General features: G+C 48.5%; 5 protein-coding genes across 5 annotated transcripts; 1 reads left to right on the top strand and 4 right to left on the bottom strand.

Annotated features, from left to right (window-relative positions):
• Positions 1–436: 436 nt before the first annotated feature.
• Positions 437–2,566, bottom strand: HOO65_020376 (transcription factor CP2 and like protein; the record flags this gene model as incomplete). The annotated part of the gene is made up of 1 exon (XM_071000048.1): positions 437–2,566. One exon carries the CDS (start codon positions 2,564–2,566, stop codon positions 437–439), a length of 2,130 nt encoding a protein of 709 aa, XP_070861014.1.
• A 7,824-nt stretch (positions 2,567–10,390) lies between these two features.
• On the bottom strand, positions 10,391–11,241 carry HOO65_020375 (uncharacterized protein; the record flags this gene model as incomplete). The annotated part of the gene is made up of 2 exons (XM_071006997.1): positions 10,391–10,434; positions 10,524–11,241. 2 exons carry the CDS (start codon positions 11,239–11,241, stop codon positions 10,391–10,393), a joined length of 762 nt encoding a protein of 253 aa, XP_070861013.1.
• Positions 11,242–14,614: 3,373 nt separating this feature from the next.
• Positions 14,615–14,937, bottom strand: HOO65_020374 (uncharacterized protein; the record flags this gene model as incomplete). Its single annotated transcript, XM_071007104.1, has 2 exons — positions 14,615–14,742; positions 14,799–14,937. The coding sequence occupies 2 exons, from the start codon at positions 14,935–14,937 to the stop codon at positions 14,615–14,617; spliced, it is 267 nt and encodes an 88-aa protein (XP_070861012.1).
• Positions 14,938–20,358: 5,421 nt separating this feature from the next.
• HOO65_020373 (major facilitator superfamily transporter multidrug resistance) lies at positions 20,359–22,119 on the top strand (the record flags this gene model as incomplete). Its single annotated transcript, XM_071006648.1, has 2 exons — positions 20,359–20,759; positions 20,970–22,119. The coding sequence occupies 2 exons, from the start codon at positions 20,359–20,361 to the stop codon at positions 22,117–22,119; spliced, it is 1,551 nt and encodes a 516-aa protein (XP_070861011.1).
• Positions 22,120–22,410: 291 nt separating this feature from the next.
• Positions 22,411–24,689, bottom strand: HOO65_020372 (Iron-sulfur clusters transporter ATM1, mitochondrial; the record flags this gene model as incomplete). Its single annotated transcript, XM_071006522.1, has 2 exons — positions 22,411–22,505; positions 22,604–24,689. 2 exons carry the CDS (start codon positions 24,687–24,689, stop codon positions 22,411–22,413), a joined length of 2,181 nt encoding a protein of 726 aa, XP_070861010.1.
• Between the last annotated feature and the right edge of the window lie 1,009 nt (positions 24,690–25,698).

Raw genomic sequence — 25,698 nt, 5'->3', positions numbered from 1 at the left:
AGAACGAGCCCCAAGAGAAAACAAAAGAACCCCCTCTCCACTGCCAAGAAGAATAAAAGAGAAGGAGAAAAAGGAAAAAAAGAAATTAACCCAGAAAAAAAGAGGAAAAAGAGATAAATAAAAGAAATAAACCTTCAGAGTGCATGCACACATGCAGAGCAAGCAAACAAACAATTCATAAATCACCCCCAGAGACTTGCCTAGATATGTTGGTATCGTGGTGTGGTGTGGCAGGAAGTTGTTCATGCAACTGAAACAGCATACTTCATGCAGCAAGAAATAGCTAGCTAGAAAAGCTACCTGGTCAAGCAAGACAAGACAACGGCCGTGAAATGGCAGAAAGTAGAAAGATATTAGAATATGTTCCAAGACAACTTAATAATTTGTGTCAAATAGAGTTGCAAGAAAATAGCAAGGCCCGTTGAACTGTCAAGATTCAAGGCGAAACAGGGACCAGCCGTATCTCGTAGATGGTATCCCGCTGCTGCCGCGGGCTGCTATGGGTATCGTTTAGAATTGATGGAAGTGACAAAGATCCAGTCACACTGGCTAGTGCAGAGACTGATGGCAATGCAGGTGGAAGCCGTGGAGAAGCTACCTTCAAAAGCTCCATGTCGTATGCCTGGCCCTCGGGCATTTGCTGCACAAAATCATCGTCGACACAAACCTCAATGCTGTTGGCGTTCACATGCACTAACCGCGACGTGCTGGTGTCCACCTTCCATTTAGCACCAATCCGTTGGCACAGCTCACTGGCTGTACGCTTCATCAAATATGTAGCGCGGAAAAGGGTGTCCTCGGGCGTCAGTCTAACTCGTGGGAGCTGCTGTGCCGAGTGCGTGGTGGGGGTTTGTCGTCGCAGGTAAAAACATGCTATTGCGTGGGAAGCAGCAGCCACTGGAGGCCGGTATGTATGGTCAACATCGACAGCATTGGTTGGGCTAATAGTCATGGAAGGGGGGTGGCCTAAAGGAGCGCGAGACTGGCTGTCTGATATACTTCCAGTGCGTTCCGAAGCTGGCCATGAGTGGTGATGCTGGCGTGATATATCGGAAACAGAGCCGTGGGGGCGCTCGTGGCGGTCTTCGTAAAGCTTGACCGGAAAAAGGTCAGGGTCGTCTCCCTCCTCGCCGGGGAGCACAAAAACTGTACAAGAGCTTGTGCTTCTGCTCATTTGCTCTAGGCTCCGCAGTTGAATCTGCAAACTTTCGGTTGGAGATACATAGCCAATATCGTCATCGTTGCGGTCCATATCATCATCAACTTCGAACTTTTCGTCGTCCATGGAGCGATCCATAATGTTGCGTTGTAATAAACGGCTGCGAGCGGCATTCCGAGGCCTCTTTGTAATGCGATCCTTTCGCTTAGGTGCCATGCCACGCTCAGAACCGCGGAGAGTGTGTCGGATCTTTTCAATGCTGCGGCGGACTCTATCCGAGTCAATAGCCAGCTTCCTTTCAGCGCCATGGTCACGGAACACTTTGGCCTTGCAGTAGGAGAGCTCCGAAAAGGTATTGTTGTTTGGAGTGTTGGCGTTGGGGTTGCTATAAAGGGAAGTTTTGGCTACTACTCGGACAGCAACACCCTTAACGCCCTTAGTTTGGCTGAAGTCGGTCGACAAAAAGTTGAAACGGGCGTTGATAGCACACTGGGCGTTCTCCAATGATGCGGGGCTCCAAATCACGGAAAAGCTATCAAAGCTGTGGCGCTCAAGTTGCACCTCGGTGCCAAAGGGGCGTCTGCGATCCCCTTCATCAATAAACTCGAGGGCTCTTAGTTGTCCACTGGAATAGCGGGACTCATCGTCAGTCCTGGTATCTCTTGTTTCTTTCCAGAGCTCCCATGCTGCGGCCGGCTCTCTTCGCTGTCCAGCATCGTCAAAGGTCACGCGAATGCTAGTACGATACTGCACCTTCGACCCAGGCGGTTGGATAGTCCGTGACTGGGAGTCACAAACAATGATGCGATACTTTTGGCTCTTGTTAAGATATGTGATAGGGATTTCGTCGTCCCTTTGTATCATGCTAGTAGGCGTTTCCAGAGTCGTTTGAAACCGAAAGGGTGACTGAGGGTGGCTAGGCGGTTCAGATTTGATGTGAGGTCCGGGTGGCATCGAAAGTGCAGGTGCGGGTATGAGGCCCGGCCCTTGCATAGAGCGGGGAGATTGCATATTGACCCGTGCTGGAATTGGCCCAGGAGCTATGGAAGAAGACGACATAGCCGCGGATAATGATTGTTGTTCGTATGGCGCTGGCATAGGAGTATGATCATAGCGACTATACTGACGAGGAGATAGAGGCTGGCTTGCATAGTTCGGCGGAGGGTGATGATGAGATGACGGCGTTGAAGGATGGCTATGGGGATAGAGTCCAGCACTCGAAGGCGCCAAGTCTGAAAGTCGCCGAGGTGTGTTTTCGGAGACTGGCGTGGTTGAATGGGGGGGAGGGTGAGAAACAAAATGGCTGTAGTAGTGAGAGCTGTGCGGATGGTGAGATGATGGGTGGCCCGACGCATAGTGGCGGTCAGGTATTCCGCTGGGCAAAGGGGCATTAGAAAAGCCCATCATGGTGGCGGCGGAATTTGCAGGCGCTGTTTTAGAGTGGGAACGAGAGTGTGAGTGCGAGTGCGAGTGTCGATGGGAAGGTGGTGGGTGTGGATGGGTGTGGGTGTGGGATTGGAACGGAGAATGACGGTGAGAATGGGGATGAGGGTAAGTTTGAGAAATAGAATGAGGAGGATGGGTGTGAGGGTTGACAGCAGAGGTAGGGGAAGTAGATGGTTGAGAAGAAGTGGTAGTGACAATAGGACGGAGAGGTTGCTGATGTTGATGTTGCTGTTCCTTGGCGTCTGTAGGCTGACTTTGGTGAGACGGCGAGTCCGCAGGGCGATTTGGAGGCACAATTGGGCGGCTAAAAGAGCAAGAAGACTTGTTAGTTGGCCATGAAAGTGTGTGGTTACAACCAAAGGCTTATATATAACATGGGGGAAAGCAAAGAGTGGGGGTGGATGGATAAGGAAATATATATATACATGTATATATATAACAGGGACTGGAGAGCAACAGTAAAAGGCTACACTGTGCATATGGGGATGGGGTACTTTGGGTAAATATGAAATCGGTTCCAGGAATCAAGCTGAGCCAGATCACCTCCGGTGAGAGTTTGGGAGAGCGGCAAAGCACGGAATTGGACTGGACTGAACATGGCAGGGGTGGAAATGATGTAGTAAGCAACAAGCTCAGGCAGGGGAGTTTTTGTTTTCCTGAAAGCTGCTGTGCTTCTGTGCTTTAGACTTTCCAGGTGCCAGAGTACGAGTACCGAAAGAAAGAGGGGGAGAGAGGAGAGGAGAGGGGAGGGGGAGGAGAGACAAAAAATATATACATATATTCGCGTATATATATATATACATCTCTATGGGAGAGGGAATCGGAGGTCGAATGATTATCTGAAGATCAGCAGTGAATGTCGGTAGGGCTGGGGGTGAGCGCCTTCAGTTGGGTAAGTGTGTGAGTGGGAGTGAAGCAGATGAGATATGTGAATGTGCAAGTGATGTGAAGAGATAAGCCTCGTCTCACGCAGTAATGTGATATAGACAGCACCAGCAACGACCGCAGTGCCGATGATGTCTTTTGACTTTAGTTTGATTTCACTTACTCGCCCGAACGGGTGTAGTCCATAGAGAACAATGAAAGAGAATTCCGACGTCAATGGCGGCGCATCTGCGCAAGAGCATAGAGCATATTTCAACGAAGAGATCACTAGCTGTGTGTGAGCGGATAGGTGGACAAGCGCGCGCGCGGGCGGGGTGCACGCTACTACTGGTCTCGCCGAATCAAATTGGAGAGGCCAGAAATGCAATGCCAAGCGGGTTGTCAGAAACGAAAGTATCTCGAAAAGAGACGAGAGGCACTAAAAACAAAGAGCAGAACAAGATGATAAGTGAACAGATGATACTCAGCCAGAAACGCCCCAAAGACTAAATGAATGGCAGAAAGAAGACTAGAGGTGCAAAAAAGAAGCCAAAACTCTAAGATAGGAGAGAACTTGAAAGTTCAGCAGCGTCTAGGGCCTAGATATGTTATTATATCGAACACCCCAAACTAAGCTGTCAACCAAGTCAAAGTCTGTTTGCTCAGACCACGTCCCGGTTCTGATCTGGTATGGCTCTGTCTAGTTTTTGTCAGTATGCCCGTTGGCTCTGGCTTAAAAGGGCGGTGCTGTGGGTGGACGAACCCATCGACAGTAGCAATTGGTGTGAGAAGAAGGATCAAAGGGGGGGGGGGGCGTGTAAAGAAAGAACGAAAAAAAAATAGAATAATGCAGCTTTTTTACTTGGGCAAGCCAAGCAGGGCCAGCAAAGACAAGGACAGCCCCAGCTGGAAAGGCTCTAAGCCAAGGAGGACGGAGTGGACAGGGGTGATATAAAGAGAGGAGAGAGCAACAAGACCGGGAAGCGAAAAAATGAGAGAAAAAAAGGACCTGAAAAATAAACAGGGGACAGGGGAGGGTGTCTGACATGCGGCTGCACGAAAAAAGTCAAAGAATGCATATAAAAGACGGACAAAGATGCTGCAGAAGTAGGAAAAGGAAGGGAAGCAAGGAGGGGTGTCACTAGCAATAGGAGTAACGTCATCGACTTATCAACTCCGTTTTACCACAGGAGCTGAAATGGCATAGGGTGGATAGAGGGAAAAGATAAAATCATGAAAAATGAAAATAAAATAAAAAAAGAATTAAAGTCGGCGTATAACAACAACACAGCATAACATAGCACAGGGAAGTGAAGGGAAGAAAAAAAAAGCGAAGAGAAAGCAAGAAGAGGACAAGAGAAGAAAACATGCAAACAAACAACAAGCCCGCAAGTCCCATCCCACCCACAGGCTCACCAGAAAACAACGCCAGCCAGTAGCGGCGGCGGCTTGCTTTCCCATCTTGGGCCAAGCCTCAAAGATGCGGTCTCGCAAGCTCTTCTGAATGAGGAGGGGGAGGAAAATCCCAAGCGTTGTCATGAGGACAAGCACAGAGCAAACAGCCTGTGCTTATGGGACAGACGAATCTCTAGCTAGTAGTCACACGTATAGCACAACCAGCAGTAATGCAAAGCAGAGCACCCAACAAGCAGGGCAAAGCATATCTCAACACTGCATTGCGATAGGTATGTGAGCTTGCATTTCACATATCGGGGGCTTGGCTATGTGGTGGTGTTGTGAGCTAGACCCAGAGTCTGCGATGCTCATTCTGCTGGCGACATCAGGAAACCGAAGAATCCATCACAAAAGCCGGCAGTCTCCAAAAGAAATATCGGAATGCTGGGAGAGAAGCGAGTGATCAAGAAGAGCTGGTCGAGACAAGACGGTGAGACACGCCTAAGAGAAATCGAGCAAAAGGAGCAAAAGGAAGCAGAGCCAGCTATGAAACAGAGAAGATAGGAGAGAGAGAGAGATGGCAAAGGAAGGGAGAGATACTAGGCCCAAGAAGGCGAAGGCAGCTAAAACGAGAGCCAAGAAACAGGGCGAGTTCTGGAAATGATGGTTTGTGGTGCAGCAGAGATGCACCCAAAGCAACGTAGGAGGCGAAAGAAACGATTAGCGGGCATTACAAGAGATGAGAAAAATGGGAAGGTGGGCGTGAAATTTTTTCAAGTCCCGGAGCATGATGATGGGGCAAGAAGCCATCGCAACTGCAGTGGCTAGGGAAAAAAATTCAGCGGCAGATGAAACTGGGCGAGCTTCTGTAGAGCCAAAGCAATGGCAGAGCAACGGCATATGCGATGGAACTGCCCCACTACAGGAGCCCGGGGGAAACAGCACTATCATGACAGAGGCAGCCTCATACAACACAGCGGTCCTGCCTATCGGAAGGCAACAGCACCCATGCACACTACACGACACAGAGCTTACGGCTGCAAAGGCTAAGCACTACATATAGCATGGAAGTCTAGAGCCCCCCCCCCTTTGTAGGAAGAACGGCTGCATTACAGTGGTGGCAATAGAAGCATCACTAAAAAAGCAGCAAGCAATGCAGGCAAGCTGTTCTACCTGTCTGCCTGCCCGCCTGCCTGCTTGCCTGCTTGTCTGCTTGTCTGCTTGCCTGCTTGCTTGCCTTGCCTATCTAGTCTAATGTGAATGCCCATATGCTATCATCCACTTGTCCCATACCACTCCACTCACCACAGGCCAGAGAGTTGGTCCAAAAAGGAAGAAAAAAAGAAGCAGTCAAGAGAAAAAAAAAATTTCCAAAAAATAACCAGGAAAGAGAACATGGGGAGAGAAGAGAGAGGGCGAGAGAAGGCGAGCCAGCGGGACAAGCGGAGGGAGACAAGAGAAGCTGGGGAAAGAACACGAGCCCCATTTGTGGCTGCCCCGCACATCTACCCATCGTCAAGCAAGAGCATTGGTGGCTGAGGCCTGTGGCTAACTAACCAGCGCACACTTTTCAACTACTGTCAAGGCCAAAGACCCAAAAAGCCTACACAACCCCCAACTAACTCCAGCTTGACAAACCTGACACATTAATTTTCCATTGAGACACGCACTTGGGCAAGTCAACACAACAAGCAGACACACAGGCATACACATAGGTAGACACACCCGCAGATGGACACGCCCAGAACACAGCTAAACGTACTGCCTGCCCGGAGCCTGTTACAGCTTGATTAGTCTGCGTTTGTGGCGTCCCAGCTTGGTTGGCGGTCTGTTTTGAGTTGTGCACGCACAGAGCCCACAGGCCATGATGCAGAAGGCTTTGTACATTAATGCGTACGTGCTTTTCCAGGCTAGCACACGCTGAGGCAGGGCTAGCATTCGGTGGCTTGCCATATGGCCCTTTGTCATCCGTTCTACCCCGTCCGCGCCCATCTCTGCCAACAGCAAGGGGATTTTGGGGACTTCTTTGTTCCTGCTGGCTCGCCCTCCTAATTTTTTTCTGTTTCTCGCAACTAGGGTCTCAAGGACCTGCTTTTCAAGGTCATGGTCAAACCTAGAACAACAAGGGATCTACAGCCCAGAATGGGGCTGCGCAGACATACCCGTTGATGACACACGGATAACAAGCAAGTTTAGCGGAACGGACTTTATATTTAAAGGGTCCTTTTTTTTTTTCCTTTTATCCTTCGAAACATGTGACAACATGTTAGCTGTAGAAATTGGTCCTTCTTTTATTATTTTTAAAGTAGATGAAAAGTTTTACCACTCCTCTTTTCCTAAATACTCCCCTTTTTAAGATAAGCACAAAGTCTTATCAGTTTACCCGAACTTCATCCGGAACTTGTTGGGAAGTTTGCTTCAACATCCCCCCCACTTTCCCGGAGTTCCGGATAAGTGGGTTTCTGCGGCCACGCCGCTTCTGGATTCCGTAGTCCTATCATAGCCCTAAATTCAGGCATCTTTTGCGGCCCTAATGGTTTCGTCAATCCATCTGCCGCCATGCTACTCGTTGGGACAAATCCGATTTTTACCAAACCTTCTTTCACCCACTGTTTGACAGCATGGTATTGCGTGTCAATGTGTTTAGTGCCCTTCTTGACTCCCAATGCTTTAGCTATCTTTATGGCTGCTTGATTGTCTCCAAAAACCAAGGTTTCTTTTTTCAGCCATAAGCTTTGGCATTCTTCCGGTTTTGTCTCGAAGGTCCCGATGATTTTGTTCAGTATACGTCGTAAATGTATACCCTCTTTCGCACATGGTGTTAACCCGATGTACTCGGCTTCCGTTGTTGATGTTGCCACGGTTGCTTGTTTCTTGGAGCTCCAGCTTATGGCCCCTCCAAGTCCGATGAACACCATCCCACTGACTGACCTGCGGTCTTTTGCATTTGCGTAGTCCGCGTCACTATATCCGACAATATCCATCCCCCCTTGACGCGCTTCGTAGCATATGGAAAATTTAGATGTGTCACGCATGTAGCGCAGCACTCTCTTTAGCCCTTCCACGTGTCTCGGGGTTGGTCTTGCCGATGCCTGTGCGAGGCTTGATACAGCAAATGCTATATCTGGTCTCGTCATAAGGGCTGGGTACATGATTTTACCCAAGATTGACTGGTATTTTGTCGACTCTAAGATCATTTCCCCTTCTTGTGCAGGTTCCACGTCCTTCCAGTCTCCAATTGGTGTGCGGATCGAAGTCTTCCTATGTTCTCTAAAGCCTGATTGGTCGACCATTCTCTGGATGTATTGTTCCTGGTTTAACCACATTCGTCTCCGGGATCTGTCGCGATATACTTGCACCCCGATTACTTGAGTAGTTTCACCCAGATCTTTGACCTTGAACTTCCTCGAGAATTCGTCCTTAAACCACTGGATCGATTTCATGTTTGGCGCCGCAATGGTAATATCATCCACGTATAATAGAACCAACATCTTTCTTTTCTCGTGAAAGAGCAAACACGGTTCTGTTATCGCTTTCGAAAACCCCATTGCCCTGAGATGCGCTGTACAATCCTCATTCCACTGGTATGCGGCTTGCTTTAAACCATACAGGCAGCGTTCCAACTTCGCAACCATACCGTCAGGGCATTCAACGTTCGCCGGCAACTTGATGTAAACCTCTTCTTTCAGCCTTGATTGTGCAAACGCATTGCATGCATCAATCTGGTGACATTCCAGGTCATATTGGCATACGGATGCCAAAAATAACCTCAGAGTCGCACTGCCTGGTGTTGGTGCAAAACTTTCAAAAAAGTTCACACCATACTCCTGCCTAAAACCTCGCACGACCAACCTTGCTTTGTACTTCTCAAGTTTTCCATCAAGGTCGTACTTCTTGGCAAAGACGAAGCGGGTGTCTATTGGGACACATCCTTCCGGTTTGGGAACAAAGCGCCAGGTCCCGAATTCGGTCAGAGTGTTCAACTCCCTATCAATGGCCCTTCTCCATCCTTCGCTTTCAGTTGGGTGCAGAATAGCATGATTGAGTGTCATAAAAGGCTCGGACAACGCTATCATGGCTCTTTGCGTCGTTCCGTCCTCCTCGTCTATTCTCTGTTTGCTTCTCGGCGGCTGCTCCTCCATCAATTCATACCCTTCGCTATTTTTTCGCTTTGGGTTGTTTCGATTCAGCGATTCTATCAGCAAGTTTATTCTCGCATTAACTGCGTCTAACTGTGCTGTATCAATTCCTGTTACCGTCTTCGTTCCTGAAAAAGGTTTTGGCGATTGAATTTCTTCTGCTGCATTTTTTAATGAGGTTATTTCCTCTTTTTCTGGTGCCGGCATCGGCTCCACAGGCTCGTTCCTCGCTGGGAATCGCCTAGTGAGGACAGGTAACCTCGCTGGTTCGCTTTCTCGTACCTCACTTCGCAACTCCTCTTGTTGCGGTTCTTTTGGTTGCATATTCTCAAAGAAATGCACCGACTCGGAAACACGTACTTTGCTCGCATTAACGTCCCACACGACGTAGCGGCCATCTACGTTTTCATCATAGCCTAACAAGAGAGATTCACTCCCCCTAGGTCCATGTTTCGATGTGGGCAGGTGTCTAATGACCCGGCATCCCCATCGACGGATGTGATCCGTCCTTGGCTCTATTCCGAAGAACAATGTGTATGGAACCCCTTGTGAACTCAGCGTCCTATTCGATATGTAGACCGTTGCCTTGGCAGCCTCCACCCAAAACCTCTTACCCAGTTGAGTTTCTGATAGCAATGTTCTGACTCCCTCGTCCACCGTTCTTATCGCTCTCTCAGCAATGCCGTTTTGGTTGGACGAGTCTGGTAAGGTATAGGTCGTTTCTGTGCCATTAAGCCTCTTCCATTCTTCAAAAATCTGCTTGAGCTCCGGTGCATTGTCGCTTCTTGTTCGTTTAATGGTTTTACCCATCTTTAGTTCAATGCCCCTTCTCCATTCGTCTAGTGCTCGCTGGACCTCGCTTTTCTTTCTCAATGGCAATAGCCACTTATACCGGGAAAAATTATCAACTACAATGGCGTACCATCGGTGACCATTTCTTCCAGATTCATGCGGTCCTGATACGTCAATCGACACACTATCGAGTGGTTCTTCTGCCGCCATCGACACTGATGACTGGCCGTGGCTTTTGGTTATTTTGCCTTGCGAACAATCTTCGCACCTGTAGTCCTCAGGTCTTGGAGGGGTCTTGCTTGGGTTGATTACTCTCAGCCTTCTGTCGCTGACGTGTCCAAATCTTTTGTGTAGATCATCATACACTGTGAAACATGTGCTTGTGATGGAGTCGTCTTTCCTCAACGGGATAATTATTTCCCCTTCACTGTCGCTTATCGTGACTGTCATGTTTTTGAATAAGACGGATTTGCCTTCTTTCATTAAAGCCATGACTGAAATCAAGTTTTCAGTCAAGCCTGGCACGTATAACACTTTTGACAAGGTAAGACTTTTATTCCCAGTTTCTATGGCTACTGATCCAACCTTCGACGCTTCAATGCTTCTCCCGTCCGCCACTTTTACCGTCTCCCGGGTTTTCTGTGCATTATTCAACACTGTTAGCTCTTTCGTCATATGACATGAGCATCCGGAATCGATTACCCAGTTGTGGCATTCAGAGCACTTACTTTGAGCATCTTGGTTGACCAGTTGAGCCTTCTGGTCGGAGTTGGTCTTTCTTTTCGACCAGCAGTCAGCAGCTAAGTGTCCCTTCTTCTCACAGTTGGTACACTTAACCTTTGGCCTATCTCCCTTGGTCTTCTTGTCGGTACCTTCGCTTTCAACGCTAATTCGAACTTTTTCCAATAGTTCTAGCGTCTTCGCTTCGGTATACTTCTCCCGCCTGCTTTCGAGGATAGCAGCCCTGTACGCTTTCGGTAGCTGCCACGTAAACGTCCTAAAGACGTGCTGCTCCTTCATCCTGTCCTCTTTCGTGGCGTCCTGGTCGAAGTTACGGTTGTGGATCGTTTTGAAGTAAGCCCAATTGCTTTTCATGGACTTCCCTTTTTGTACAGGCGTTTTCAGCAGCCTCTTGTACTCATCGTAACATTCGTCCTGCGGGTCCGGAGCACAGATATCTTTGAGGACCTCATATGCTCCATACAAGGTATCCTCGTCCCTAACTAGGGACTGGTGGTATTTATCCAAATTCATATTAAGCAGACTCCTCGCTGCTTCTTGATCTTTGGTGTGTTTTTGTTTCTGGCTTGCGCCAGATACATCGGTTCTCTCGACACCTTCCATGGGATCTTTCTGGAAAAGGTAATGCAGCCCGCTATTCTGGAGCTGGACAAGGAGGCTGTCCTCCCACTCATTCCAGTTGCTTTCATTAAGTATGATCGACATGTTGGCTGTTTCGGGTGTTGGTTGAGTCGAGTGTTGTTTTATCTATACAATCACACAAAATATTATAAGCCTCGATTGACTTATGAGAACGATATAGCAATCGTTCGACGAAGGTAATTGATTATAAGCTCATAACCTGTAGAAATTGGTCCTTCTTTTATTATTTTTAAAGTAGATGAAAAGTTTTACCACTCCTCTTTTCCTAAATACTCCCCTTTTTAAGATAAGCACAAAGTCTTATCAGTTTACCCGAACTTCATCCGGAACTTGTTGGGAAGTTTGCTTCAACATTAGCTAATAGCTTCCCTCCGCCTAAAAGTCAGCGGCCAACTGCACAGCATACTTGCATCTACTAGCCAATCTCCCTTTCTTTCTCATCCTGGCGCCGGACGCCTTCCTCTCTCTTTCTTTCTACTGACTCTCCTTCTAATTTCTCGTTTTTGCGCTCCTCCACACACCCAGCTGGAAAGGTTGGCACTAGCTGCTCCAGCTGAAGCTTCCTGCAAAGCTATAAGTGGGTGAGTCCTGCTCGCCGGTGATGGCTGGTCTGGGGCTAGCCCATTCTAGCCAAGCTCGGGCCTTTGTTGCAAAGCTCCTTCGTCCCGCTCCTAGAAGGGGGGTCCTGGTCTTTAGCGTTGCTGCTGGCAGTTAGCAGCCCTGCCCAAGTCCACTAAGCCTAACTAAACCACTATGACTACTATGACCGGCCCTTCTGAAGGCCGGGGAGGGGAGACAAAGACAAGTAAACCAAACAAACCCCATGGGCTCGGACATTTTAGGAAAGATTTCAGACCTTTGGTGCGCCAGCAAAAGCTAGCTTTAGTCTTTGGTGGCTTGAGCTAGCAAAACCTTGGCCAAGAAAATCCAGCAATACCAGAGGCCGAAGCAGACAAATCCGCTGCGAATCAAGACAGGCTATCGAGTCTTGTCATAATGCAACCCCCATTGTAAGCCACAAGTTTGGGAGTTTGTTGATTAATATGGGGACCAAGATACATCACCCAACTAGGAGGGAAGGGAGAGAGCAGTGCAATTTGAGAGAAGGCAGCCCCGGAGCAAGCAAGCCCAGAGCCGAGCCAGGTTCGCTTCCGCTGCTGTTTATCGAATCGCGCATCCAAGCGAGCACAGCAAAGCATAATAGGACCAAAGCTGCGAAGCTGAGGAGGGATAGAAGGGGCGGCTAGAACAGCATCCAAGCATGAGTGGCGGGGGCGTGTGTGTTCCCGGTAAGCCAAGAAAACCCGAAGAGCCAAGTCGGGTGATTAGGCCGACTATTTGAGCTTGGTGTCAGGCCTATATCATGAGGGGACTTGGGCCTCAGAACAGGAGAAAGAGGCTGAAGCTAGCCTCGCATCGCATTAGCAAGCAGGAAACAAGCCCAGCCAGTGCATGTCATCCTAGCCAGGGAGGAAACATGTTTTTTTTATTCTAACAAGGCCTTTGCTACGTGTGCTGAGTTGCCTCGCCCAGAGCCATTGATGCCCATTGTCAAGGTGAGTAGACGGAGCACAGAATAAGAGCGGGGTGGCATCAGTGCATGTTTACATGTACATACATACGTACTTCGTATATATGTATGTATGTACGTAGCGATGCATCAACCCCAAGTCACTACCAAATCATGAGCCCATTCACCTGAGACATATGCTCACCGAGACCATGACCGTGAGCGTGACCTTTGCGACTTCTTTTGTCATCCGTGTATATGGATATAAGCCTTTTGTTCGCTATTCAGTGCAAGTCAAAAGAAAAACTACTAAAAAAAGCTTTAGGGTGCTAATGTTAATGCATATCGCCCACCCCTCATTTCCAGCGCCTAAACTCGGACTCGTATCCCGACTTTTACTACGGCCACCTCCACCTACCCAACGACTACTGGCTCACTAAGCCCCCTCTATTACAATATAATCTCTTTGTTTGGCCAGCTGTACTGGTGGCGAAGAAGATAAAAAGCCAAAAGGGAGGCAAAAAGATGTGATCTAGCACAGGGTTCTTTGCTAGCATCAGTAAGCTTGTTAGTTATTATTGTGTGTCTTCCAGCCTCCTGCTCCTGCCCCTCCTCCAGAGCCCTCTGTCATTCATCCAGCTTTCCTACTTTCCCTTGTTGTTTCCGAATAGCTGCTAGATATATGGCGGTCGTACCACGGTAGACCATACGCCAGGCCATACGCTCCGCGGTGTGCAAGTGGCTGACTTGTGGTGGCTTTGTCAATGTTACCTCTCTTTTTTTGAGGGGAGATTTTTTTTTTTTCCAAATGTAAAAGAAGCCCATGTCTCAAGAAGCATCAAAAACAAGAGAGCTAGGTCAGCAACAGACAGGGTATATTAAGGGCAGGAGAGGGGGGGGGGGGGGAGAAGATTGTGTGTGAAGAGAACGAGAGGGAGCTAAGAATTACAGCCTAGAGATGAAAAACAAAATCCCCCTGCAGTCCTTGTTTTCAGCCCAAGCGGACAAGACAAGTTGCAAGACAATGGGGAGGGACTCTCCTCTCTTCTCTCATTTTCCCTTCTTTCTCTTCCCCTACCATGTCCAGTCTATCCCATTTGGCTTGTCTAGCTGGCTGGCTGATGGGCTGACTGACTTGATTTCTGTCTGCGCCCACGCCTAAGCCTACTATATACTTTGGTTGGGATGAGGTTGCCTGACCACTTTCTCATGTACATTTTTTTAGCCAGCGGACTAGCAGACAGATGTATAGATTGGTGGTGGTGGTGGTGGTGGTGGTGAAGGTAATGGCGGAATATCACGTGTTAGAAATCGACCTATAGTCCTTGCCCTCTTCTCTCCTTCGCTCTCCTCCCACTCCGCTGCTCGCTGCCAAACCTAGCCCAGAGAAGGCCATCGTTGCTTCCCTTGCTTGTCTTGCTCAAGTCCTCCCGGCGACTTGGTTCCTTCAGGCCTAACGGTCCCGCGACTTCGCGACTCTACGGCCCCACGACTCCATGCCATGACTCCGCGACTCACCTGATGATACGCTGGTCTTACTTCAACTACGTACTGCTGCGTTGCTGCGTTAACATTGAAAGCTGGAAACCTAGCGCTTGCAGCTCGGTCTTGTTTTTGGCCTTGCCTTGCCGCCGCTGGTTGGCATAAAGCTAATGATTACTGAGCTTTCTTCTCTCTTTTACCCATCTTTTTCAGCCTTGCTTGTGTATTTTTCTCTTCTTCTTCCGTTCCCTTTCCCCTTCTTTCTATTTGTTTCGGCTTGATTTTCCTTCCCCCCTTCCTTCTTGCTGCCGGATAACTCAAATCGTCCTGATTTGGTATAGTTCGCTTGCTGTTCTGCCTTAGCTTTGTTGCTAGCAAGCTATCTTGAAGCTCCCCTTGGATCAACGCCCTATTATTCCATCAAGCCACACCCTCCCTCCCCTTCTACTTGACCCTCCTCCCCTCATCCTCATCTTCATCTTCCTCTTCCTCTTCCTCTTCCTCTTCGTCTTTGTCTTTGTCTTCGTCCTCATCTTCGTCCTCATCTTCGTCCTCCTCGTCCTCGTCCTCATCTTCTCATCCCCACCCCCATCCTCCACTTCCCCTGTAGCTTGTAGCATCCACATACATACAACGCCCAGGACTATTATTTGATATTTGAGTTTTTGTCGGTGGTAAACCTTGGCTTTATTGCTACCTCGTTTCCTATAATGGCCAAGGTTCTGTGCCTGGCTTGCCAGCTTTTGATATGCGGTGAAAAAGAACATCTGGGGGAGCGAAATAACATAAAATATAATAAATCATAGGATTAAATGAAATACCAAGAGCCTTCTAGTGAGCAGCTCAGGCTAAATTGCAAATAGACATGTCACTTCTTGCTTGCGACACTACTGCAGCGATACTTGGTGGAATGTATTGGTGCATATCCTTAATGTATCCGGCCAATTACACATACTATCTATAGTCTCGTCCGCCCACCCAATACAGCTGGATTCGCAATGACAAAAAGCGAAAAGAATATCAATAAATTAACGCAATTTAACGCCCTTGGCCTCCCCGTTCGCCTCAACAAGCAGCTTTTTGTCAGTCCTGCGATCATCTCATCGTCGATCTCGACCAGAATCAAGTGGCTTGCCTTTGAAATAAGCCAGCGCACCTACAACACATGATTGGCCCAGGGATTCAGCTGGGGCGTGCAGCTAAGAAACCACGCTACAGCGCCACACCAAACTCGAGGGTCTGTGTGGCGTCGCAAAAAAGATATAGAAAAAGTGGATCTGTATTTCTGTAACCCTAACACAAAAGGCATGCCCTAATGACAGTTTATCATGTGAGTAGTTTTGTCTTGTGCTCAAGGGAGAGATAGGTCTTTCCTTCACGTTCTATTTGGGTCTGTCGAATGTGTAGCATTTGCACATCAAAAGCTGCTGCTCGCTTTCCTGTGCTGATCAGTTTCCACGGCCGAGGCGAAGGTAATGGAATTTCCTCTTTTGGGAACTCGAGAGCAGGTCGACGGGTGAGATTTAACACAACAAGAGACACAAGGCCGAACACTTCTCCTGGGATCATAACCCATCCCCCTCGTTCTCATCCTCTTTACTCTTCTTGGGACTCTTGGGAGATGGGAGGAGGACAAGGAAGGGGAGAGCGACCAAACGAGGGCTAGAAGCCAATCTTTCGCTTCCTTTTTTGCTGCCTTGGCCTGGCTTGCTTCGCTGATAATGGTGCTGATCTGCGTTGCGTGTACACATGTGTATGTGTGTATTGCATCCAGAAGAGCTGGGAGCAAAAGCAGCTCTAGATTTTATTCAAACTTTTTATCCTTTCTCGCCTTGTGTCTTTCGTTCGTTTATTCCTTGATTAGACTTCTTGCTGTGCGGACGGTCTATTTAGTCTAGCTAAGCTATAATCGGCTGACCTAGCTTAGCCTAGCCTAGCCTGGCCTGGGCTAGCCTTTGTTTTTTTCTTATTTACTGGACTGGCTCCCTCGGAGTCTTGTCTTGTTGCTTGTCCGATCTACTACCTGCACATACATGAACTGAGACTTAGACTGAGACTGAGACCTGGGCCTGTGACCACTTTGCCGCTGTGTTGTGCTGGTGATACAAACCCAAAGCAGGGTCTGTGGACTGGCTGTGTCTGTGTTTATGTCTGTCTGTGTTTATGTCTGCCTGTCTCTCTCTTTCTCTTTCTCTTTCTCTTTCTCTCCCTCCCTCCTTCTCACTGTGTCTGCATCTGCGCCTGTGTGATTTGCGAGTCTGTGCAGGTGTATAATGAATGAGTAAGGTGTGGGTATGTGAGTCTAGTATAAAGTCTATGGCCGAAAATACTACATGTGCATACGCTGCTGGCTGTAGACCACACCTCCCGCTCATGCTTCCCAGGCAACGCCTGCAGCTGTGCATGCCTGGTCTCGCTGTATGTCTCTTGATAGATTAAGTCGACATGTAGGGCATGGTGGGCTTTTAGGATGGGGATGGATGTCTGCCAAGAGTAGGAGAGCTGATTACTATAGTCATATGCCCAGGGCTGCATGATCACGGTGTGTTGTTGGGTGCTCGTATGTGTCACGCAAAAAACCTAGAGGCAGACAGACAAGCTATGGTTTTCTCCGTGTCTTGGTGTGGACTCGGGGATGAGAGAAAAGTCAAGCAAGCCTCCTCCAGCCTTCACAACAAGCTTTTCCCCAAACAGAATTTAAGCAGACAGGAAAGAAGTGGATTGGTTGCTCCAAACTAGAGTATGACAAAAAGGTGATGATTTGTCTTTGCAGCTCTTTCAGAATCTTTGGAATGACTTGGGTCAGCCTGAGCCTCCACCCTCTTGAGCTTCCACCCTCCTACCCACCTATGCCTCCATGCCCCTATGCCTTTATGCGCCAAATATGCCTACCGGTGCGTGATTTGTTCTAGGTAGCGGGGCTTTTTCTTCCTTTCTTTTTGCCCTCTTTTGACTTGACTGCGTCAGGCATGTCTATCTGTGGCTTCGTATCACGGTAATCAGTAGATGAAAGAGGACTGCTCTGTGCTGCATAATCTAGCAACCCCCTCTTTCTTGTTTGGGCTGCTCGTGTGGTTTTCCTAGAGAAGAATGACCGATAGGGGGGGGGGGGGGGGAGGCGGCAGAAATGAATATGTTTTTCACATAATCAGAACATCAAATTTCTTTTCTCGCAAGCGATGCAAAGTTCTCTTTTCCTCCGTCCACAGAATAGGGCTATCCCGCAAGTTTTGAAGCAGTATATATCGGATATATAATACGTGGAGGTTATGCATGGGCGCTTTCTGGCCCCCGTCCCGTCATCACTGGTGTGTCTATAGAAAGTCGAACCTACGGTAGCTAGAACTAGGAGATCAAGCTCTGAGTCTTGGTGCGCCGCAACGTTGCTGAGACAATCCACGTACTCATTCTAATAGGCCAAAATATTTTATATGAGGCTGGCCAGGTCTCAGGCCTCTCTCCCGAGTCTGCCCTCCTAGGTGTAAAAAAGAGGCTAGATGGTATTCGACCACTCCTTAGTGTCTTATTCCCACATTGTCTAGTATGGCATGCACAGGGCTAGGCAAAAGACATAAACAAGTGGCTAGAAAGAGTGCTTGTGCGTGCTGTGAGAATACAGAAGAAGGGGCATTCCTGTGGCGTTACATAGGACTTAAGGATGTTCTTGCATGAGTCAATGCTGTGTCCTTCACCGGAGCACGACTATATTTACGACCGAAAGAAGGTTGGCCTCGAACATCAAAATAAGAGTTGCATGTCTGCGGGTGAGGGCAAAGGGGTCTGCAGGAGATTGAGACCATTTTTTTCCTTTCCTTTTTTCGGCAAATGCTGTGTATCTATGCAGGTCCTTGGATGAGTGGCATGGAACTTCGAGAAGGCGATGTGCGCTGGCGGAGGCCTGATGTTCAAGCATGTTTCCGTGCGTTACCTCACTGCGGGAACTTCACAGCTAATGCTGGGAGCTTGGAGAGAGAGAGGGGGGGAGGGAGGGCTTGCTTGGTAGCTACGCGAGGGCATTGGAGAGTCAGAGAAGAGCTCATGGAGAAAGCATCCTCGCTGCGGCTGTCTCAATCAGCCGGGCTTTTGTATTGCTGACTTTCGGCGCTCCCTCGTGTAGCACTGCCATGAATGAGGCCACAATGTAGTTCGAAATCACGGCATCGCCTCTTCGCTCTGTATAGATTCAGTGCTGTAAAACTTGTATGAGGCTGCCCAGCAGGATGCAGTCAGAGGGTGTTAGACAATGGGATTTTGTACCGAAGTGGTCCGTAACATGAGCCCCCCACGAGATAACAGACAAGTTGGGCGATGCAGTAAGCATTGGTTGGAGCTTGGAGTGAGCTCGTGATGATCTAGGCTTTGTCCGGCTTGTTGTGGGCTAGCATTTGAGTTGTTACACCTGACCCTGTTTCTGTATGTTACACACAACCCTAGCATACCCTAAAACGAGCACTAAACCCTATATTACAACCCTAACCGGGATTATTCGTGCTCCATGAAGGTGGGGACATGTGCAGCCGCTTAGCTTGGCTGACAGAAACAGGAAGGAGGCTAGCAAGGGCTTCTAGCAGGTTTTATTTTCTTCTAAGCATGAGACAGCACTAGAAAAGGGTCTTTAGGGCCCGGACGTATATATGATGGAGATGAGAAAGAAGCAAAGCCGCTGATATTTCTAGTTCGGAGAAGGCCGTTAAATTATTACCAATTTTTTCTGTTAATGGTTTTATTTCACCATGTTTTTTTTTTTTTTTTCTTTTTTCCGGCCCTCACCTCGGCTATCCAAGGCCAACGGGAAACCTCCGCTTTTACTAGGCAATTGCCCCATGTTCCGCATTACTAATAGCTACCTCAATTCCGAAGCTATGTGACTACCGGCTTAACGTGCCGAGGGGGTAGAGCCCCAGGGACTTTATGTTATACGCGGGCTGTTGCTTATAGGCGTTCGTCGAGGTTGGATTGTCAGTTATTACCTGTATGTTACTTGTGGTATCATTCCCTGTCACCGCTACTACATTAACTTCATGTTCTCATTTCGCCCTCTCCTCTTTCCCTATCTCGGCCTCCATGTGCCACTCCCATTTGTCTCCCGCTCTCAAGCCTCAGTTAGCCATAGCAACGCAGTCCATCATGCAAAAACGCCTTAAGCATTGGCATCTATGAGTGCCGTGCGTCTGTCTTTACGCTTTCTTATCTTACCATTGTTGGCCCCTGTTGTTGGGATAGGGCGAGTTTTCCGTAGAGGGCAAAAAAAAAAAAAAAAAGCCAGGGAAGAAAAGGAAGAGGACGGCCAAATGTGCTTTCTGGGCTTTGTGCCGTCTTCGGGCCTAATGCATATGCTGGCTAGCTGCTTGCTGGTCCCTTGTGTTCCTTGTTCCGCTATTGTAGTCCCCTCTCCTCTCCCGGCTTAGACGCTGATTTGTCCTGGGTTTATATTCCTTTCGTTCTTCTTTTTTACTCACTTGACAGAACTAGTGCTTTGAAGGGCGTAAATGGGACTAGAAAATGAATCCTTGCGGGTGAAAAAAGCTTTGATCGCTGGTGTATTGGTGACGGGCTGGAACGATGACTTCTCTGCATGTTGGATGGATTTACGCCGAAGTCACCCTGCAAAAAGACCGGCGAGCTAAGAACGTACTTGCCGTATAGTGCATATAAGGGTGAGAGCTGCTACACTATTTCGTTACATCCGTTCTTCGTATCTTGTCTGTCATTGTTTCTTGTAGTTTGATCATTGTCTCTTCGCCATCTGGGTTTGTCTGGTCCTATTTCTATTTGCCTTGTTCTTTGCCGTGGTTGCGTTTCCTATCACCGCTCTGACCTTTTGCCTTTTCATTGCAACTTGGCGTTACAGCCTGTACACCACCCTGCTATGTTCACCATATTGAACTAGAGCTTTTGTATTATTCTCACTGCCTTCTAGTTCCTTGATATTTGCCTCTTGTGCTCTTGAGAGTTAGAGTTCTCGCTTCGTCATAGAAATTTATACCATCTAAAGACCGAAAAACCAAACTCACATCCCGTTCTACCCTCTCTCCTAGAGCCCTTTTTACCTTCTCTTTTGTGCCCATATCCTCTATCCTTCCATATTTCCTGCTTCGCTTGTTGGATCCATGCCATCCACTCCAGAAAAGCAAGCCCCATCCGGGCCCCCGGCAAACATTTGCCCATCCGACCTCGAATCCCAAACTATGAGCATTAGCCCGTCCTCCACTTCACGTGAATCCTCCGAAAGCAATCATTTATCCCCACTTCCGCATGCCCTGACACCCATATCCGAGACCGAGGCTGAGAGAACCGCCCGAGAGCTGCTGGGCCACGTACAGACAACCACTAGCTTGGCTAGCGTTGCTTCACGGCTCCCTGAATTCGAAGTCACGCTAGACGAAAATGACCCAGAGAACCCGCGAAATTGGCCCATATGGTATCGCACATGGACTATGTTCGTGCTGTCATTTAGCACCTGGCTGATTGTGTTGTACAGCACTAGCTACACAGCGAGTATTCCCGGATTTGTGGCTGAGTTTGATACCACTACCACTACCGCAACCCTCGGTGTTACTACTTACTTGCTGGGCCTAGCTGTGGGCACGTTGGTGCTGGCACCACTGAGCGAAATATATGGCCGGCACTTGGTATATGTTGTTGGCATGATAGCCGCATCGCTGCTGATTATCCCGTGTGCAACGGCTCAATCGCTCACCACACTTATCGTAACGCGTTTTTTTGGGTATGTATTCCCTTAGCCCTGCAAATTGCAATCGTATATCCATATGTGCTAACCAAAAATCGACTGCTGCAGCGCTCTCTTTGGGTCTGCCTTTATCGCTAATGCCCCCGGTTCCATTGTTGATATCTCCCATGAGGAGACCAGAGCCCTTGTCATGTCCCTGTGGTCCATTGGCCCACTCAATGGTCCCAGTACGGGCCCGCTAATTGGCGGCTTCCTCTACCAGTATCTGGGCTGGCGTATGGCTGCCTGGATTGTAATGGGTGCCAATGGTGTAGCTGTGATATGTCTGCTAACACTCAAAGAGACATACGCGCCAGCGATCCTCAAGCGGAAAACCGCACAGATGCGCAAGGAAATGGATGACCCACGCTACTGGTGCAAGTATGACCAGCGTGTGTCAACTATCCATTTGTTGAAGTTGAATCTGAGCCGGCCATTTGTCCTCTCAGCCACCGAGCCGATCTTGTGGTTCTTCAACATTTGGATCTCGCTCATTTACGGCATCTTGTATTTGTGCTTCGTCGCCTATCCGATTGTCTTTCGCCAGTACCGCGGGTGGGATGCTGCACACACTGGAATGTCGTTTCTGGGGATTGCAAGTGGCGTGATGATTGTTATTGCCTGCGAACCAGTCTTTAGACGTATCATAAACTCGCAGCCGAAAGACCGCGTGACTGGGCGTACTGTGCCCGAGGCTACTGCTGTAGTCATGACGATTGGCGCATTTTTGACGCCTATTGGTCAGCTGGCCTTTTCGTGGACTTGCCTGCCTGTGAGTATTCACTGGGCATTGCCTATTTGTTCCGGAATTATCTTTGGAGCTGGGAACACCATCAGCTTTATATATGGTCTCAACTACATAGCCAATGCCTATGGCATCTTTGCTGCCTCAGCCCTAGCCGGCAATGCCGTCATCAGAAGTGTTTTTGGTGGTACTCTGCCCCTCATTGGTCCTATTATGTACGAAAAGCTTACTCCTCAATGGGCTGGTACGTTGCTGGGTCTCTTGGAGGTCGCTTTGATCCCAATCCCTATAGTGTTCTGGCGTTATGGGGCTAGAATCCGTGCTAAGAGCCCGGTTCTGATGCAAATGCGAGAAGAAGAAGCTAAGGCAGAGCTAAAAAGGGCGAAGCGTGAGGGCCGAAAAACAGAGAACATGAAGCCAACTGTAGACGCAAGGGTAGGCCCAGTTAGCTCCGAAAAAGCCGTTGTCTGTTAAATTAAAGAAAAAAAAGAAGAAAAAAAAGAGGAAAGATATTCTCGAGAAAAGAAGCCTGGGATGTAGTAAGCGATAATTTAAAGCGCATACCACCAGCATAGGACCACTAGACACAGTTAGTTTAGATCTTGCTATGATAGAAAAGTTAGAGCAATGTTTATATTTTTGTTATATTCAAATATACCACAGCCTATGAGATTGGGTAGCAATGGCCGAGATAAAGTAATATGGCAATGATATATACGCATACGACAAGATGATGGCGCAGTAACTAAGGCAGGCAGGCCCCTTTTAATTGTTCTTGGGTGCCTCTTCCTCGGTCTCAGTGGCCTCCATGGCCTCGACAACCTTGGCTTCGCCTGTGGGTTCAAACATAGACTCCTGGGCTAGATAATAGAGCAAAAAGGGAAGAACATAACGTCAGCAAAAATAACAAAAGAAGGACGGAGAGGACCGCTTTAAAGAATGTTCGGAAAAGACTTACCAGTCCACAATGCAGAATAGACGCCATTACGCTCCAAAAGCTCAAGATGGGTGCCCTGTTCTTCGACATGTCCGTTCTTGAGCACAATAATTAGATCTGAATCGTAGATTGTGCGTAGGCGATGTGCTACAAACACGCTCGTGCGACCCTTTTCACGTAGGATGTTGTTGATATTGGCCATGACCTCCTTCTCAGTATGTGTGTCTAGCGCACTCGTTGCCTCATCGAAAAACAGCAGAGGCGGGTCCTTTAACAGAATACGGCTCAGCGCCAGTCGCTGTTTTTCACCACCAGAAATCATCATGCCTCGCTCGCCGACCTTGGTGTTGTAACCGTCGGGAAAGCTGTTGATGATGTCATGAATCTGTGCCCTCCTGGCGGCTGCTATCACCTGATCGGGAGTGGCGGCCATGTTGCCGTAGCGAATGTTGGTCTCAATCGTCTCATTAAATAGCGGAGTATCTTGCGGGACGACACCAATAGACCGGCGAAGCGACTCAAGGCGCAGGTCGCGCACATCTTGACCATCAATAGTAATGCGACCGGCATCTACGTCATAGAAGCGGAAGAGCAGCTTTAGTAACGTCGATTTGCCGCAGCCACTGGGCCCTACGATGGCTACCTTTTTGCCAGCGGGAATCACGAGGTTGAGATCATTAAGGATCGGGCGGTCGGCATGGTAGCTAAAATTGACGTTTTCGAAGCGGATTTCGCCGCCACCACTGCGCGTGAGTGCTAGATCGGGGGCACCTGGTTTGTCGGTGATTGTCACGTTGACTTTCTGCAAGCCAAAGAGCATTTCCATGTCTAGAAGCGATTGGCGCAGTTCGCGGTACACTGATCCTAGAAAGTTAAGGGGAACACTGAGCTGAAAGACCAGCTGGTTAACCATGACCAAGTCACCAACAGTCATTGTCCCCCCCGCCACGCCGTTGCAAGCCAGATACATCATGGCCGTCAGTGCCGACGAGAAAATGATATTTTGACCGCTATTGAGAAACGCCAGAGAGGTAGCAACCTTAATAGAGCTATTTTCATACTGCTTCAAGGCTTTATCATAGCGGGCAACCTCGTAGGACTCGTTGTTAAAGTATTTGACAGCTTCATAGTTTATGAGTGAGTCAACAGCCACGGTAGATGCTCTGTTATCTGCAGCATTTGCTTGTTTACGGAATTTTGTGCGCCATGCGGTTGTAGTGATAGTAAAACCCGTGTAGGCGGCCATAGTAATAGCGGTGATGGCTGCAAAGCTGCCGCCGTAGTTATATGTCAAGATGGTACACACCATTCCAATCTCAAGGGCTGTGGGGAAAACATGAAACAGCATGCTAGTCAAAAGGAAGCTGATACCCTTTGTTCCACGGTCAATGGCCCGTGTTAGACCCCCAGTTTGTTTGGATAGGTGGAAGTTGAGATCAAGATGAAGTAAATGGTTGAATACGTTGCCCGCGACCTTGCGGATGGCCTTCTGAGCGACGCTGGCAAACACAGCGTTGCGCAGTTCCTGAAAGACAGTGGCACAAACTCTTGTCGTACCATAGGCAAGAATCATGCTGCCAGCAACCGCTGTGGCAGTACCACCCACAGTTGCAAAGTCCAAATTCATACCATCGACAATACTCTTGAAGTAAAAAGGCACTTGCACGTTGAGTATCTTGGCACCAACAAGCAAGGACACAGCAAGTCCAACACGGAACTTGGTGCTCATGCTGTCCTTGGGCCATAAATAATGGGCCATCTCCTTGACGATAGCCCAGTCGGCTTTTCGTTGTTCTTGGGTGGACTTATTGTTGCCAAGGGAGGCAAGCGGGTCTTTGCCATTGTTAGCCTTGGCCTGATCACGGCTACCTGGATCTCTGGCCGGTGTTGTCGTCGTGCTTGTGGAATCAGGAGTGCCAGATGGCGAAGAGCTGGAGAGTAGCCGGGCATGCAGCTGGTCATGTATGTAGATTGAGCCTCGGAGGACCCGTAAAGGGGAGCGTAAAGGTGATAGGCGCTGTAAGCCGAGGTGCTGCGGCTGTCGGCGGGTTAGAGCCGATTTGCACAGAAGCACCGGCGACTGTCGAAAAAGAACTTGACGGAGCATTACGACATTCTTGTCATGATCGCCTTTCGTAGCTGACAAAAGCGATATTAGAAGAAATCCAATATGAGGGACAGCACGTGAGGGGCTGGCGTAGATTCGAGAAGAAGCTCGGAGAAATGAGAGAAGCTATACAGAAAGCCAGGTCCGAGTTAGATCGATCGGGGTGAGAGGAAAAAAACCTTGGATGAAATAGGGGCTTAATTATTAGCAAGAACCACACAAGAAGAAAACGTGTCTATCAGTAATGGGAGGCTGAGATATTATATGGGATCTTGGGTAAGCATCTCAAAGTCACTGACAAGGCCGAAGCACGAGCGCTAGCACACCTTAACGTCAAAAGTTGCGAAATTGAGAACCCTTGTGGTTTGCGACTTTGGTGGGGCCCTGGGTTGAAGGCGTCATGCGAGGGTTACTTGCCCCACTGCCGTTTCAAAGAGAAAAATGGGCCGAAATAACCGAAGTAGGGCTGGGCTGTAAGTTCACATCACAGTTAGTTACGACGAGTTGTTTGTACTTTATCGTGATAGTGCGGATGAAGCATTTTGAATTTTGGGCAGTTGCTTTAGACTTGCAGCACCTGTGCCCTAATGAACACAAAAAAATACAAAATACAAATGGCATGGTATTGCAAAGAACCGACACGTGATGTGGCGGTTTCAACTATAGAATTAATGTATCAAATTTTCTATACAAAGGAAATATAAACTAGTAGATTGCGGAAAAGATTGGGCAATTGGTAGCGAGTACCGAAAAGAAACAACAACGGCATCCAGACATCGTGAAAAGACGTCACTCACGTGTCCTGCTGCCAAAGAAGGAAACGGCCAACGACCAAGTATCATTCGACAAACCGGATGAGCTTGTAGAGAGATCCGAGGTGAAAACCTTGAAAAAGCGAATGACAAAAAAAACAACCAAAAAACAAACCATGTAATATATGCACTGTGGTGCTGCCGTCATTGTACATTGAAATCGTTCCGTTGATCCCCAACATGCGAAAAAGCTTCAT

The sequence above is a fragment of the Ceratocystis lukuohia genome (genome assembly GCF_044167205.1).
Source record: "Ceratocystis lukuohia strain C4212 chromosome Unknown Supercontig2_pilon, whole genome shotgun sequence".
Taxonomy (NCBI): Eukaryota; Fungi; Ascomycota; class Sordariomycetes; order Microascales; family Ceratocystidaceae; genus Ceratocystis; species Ceratocystis lukuohia.
The sequence above is the reverse complement of the archived record's forward strand: the minus strand, read 5'-3'. Positions and strand labels throughout refer to the sequence as shown.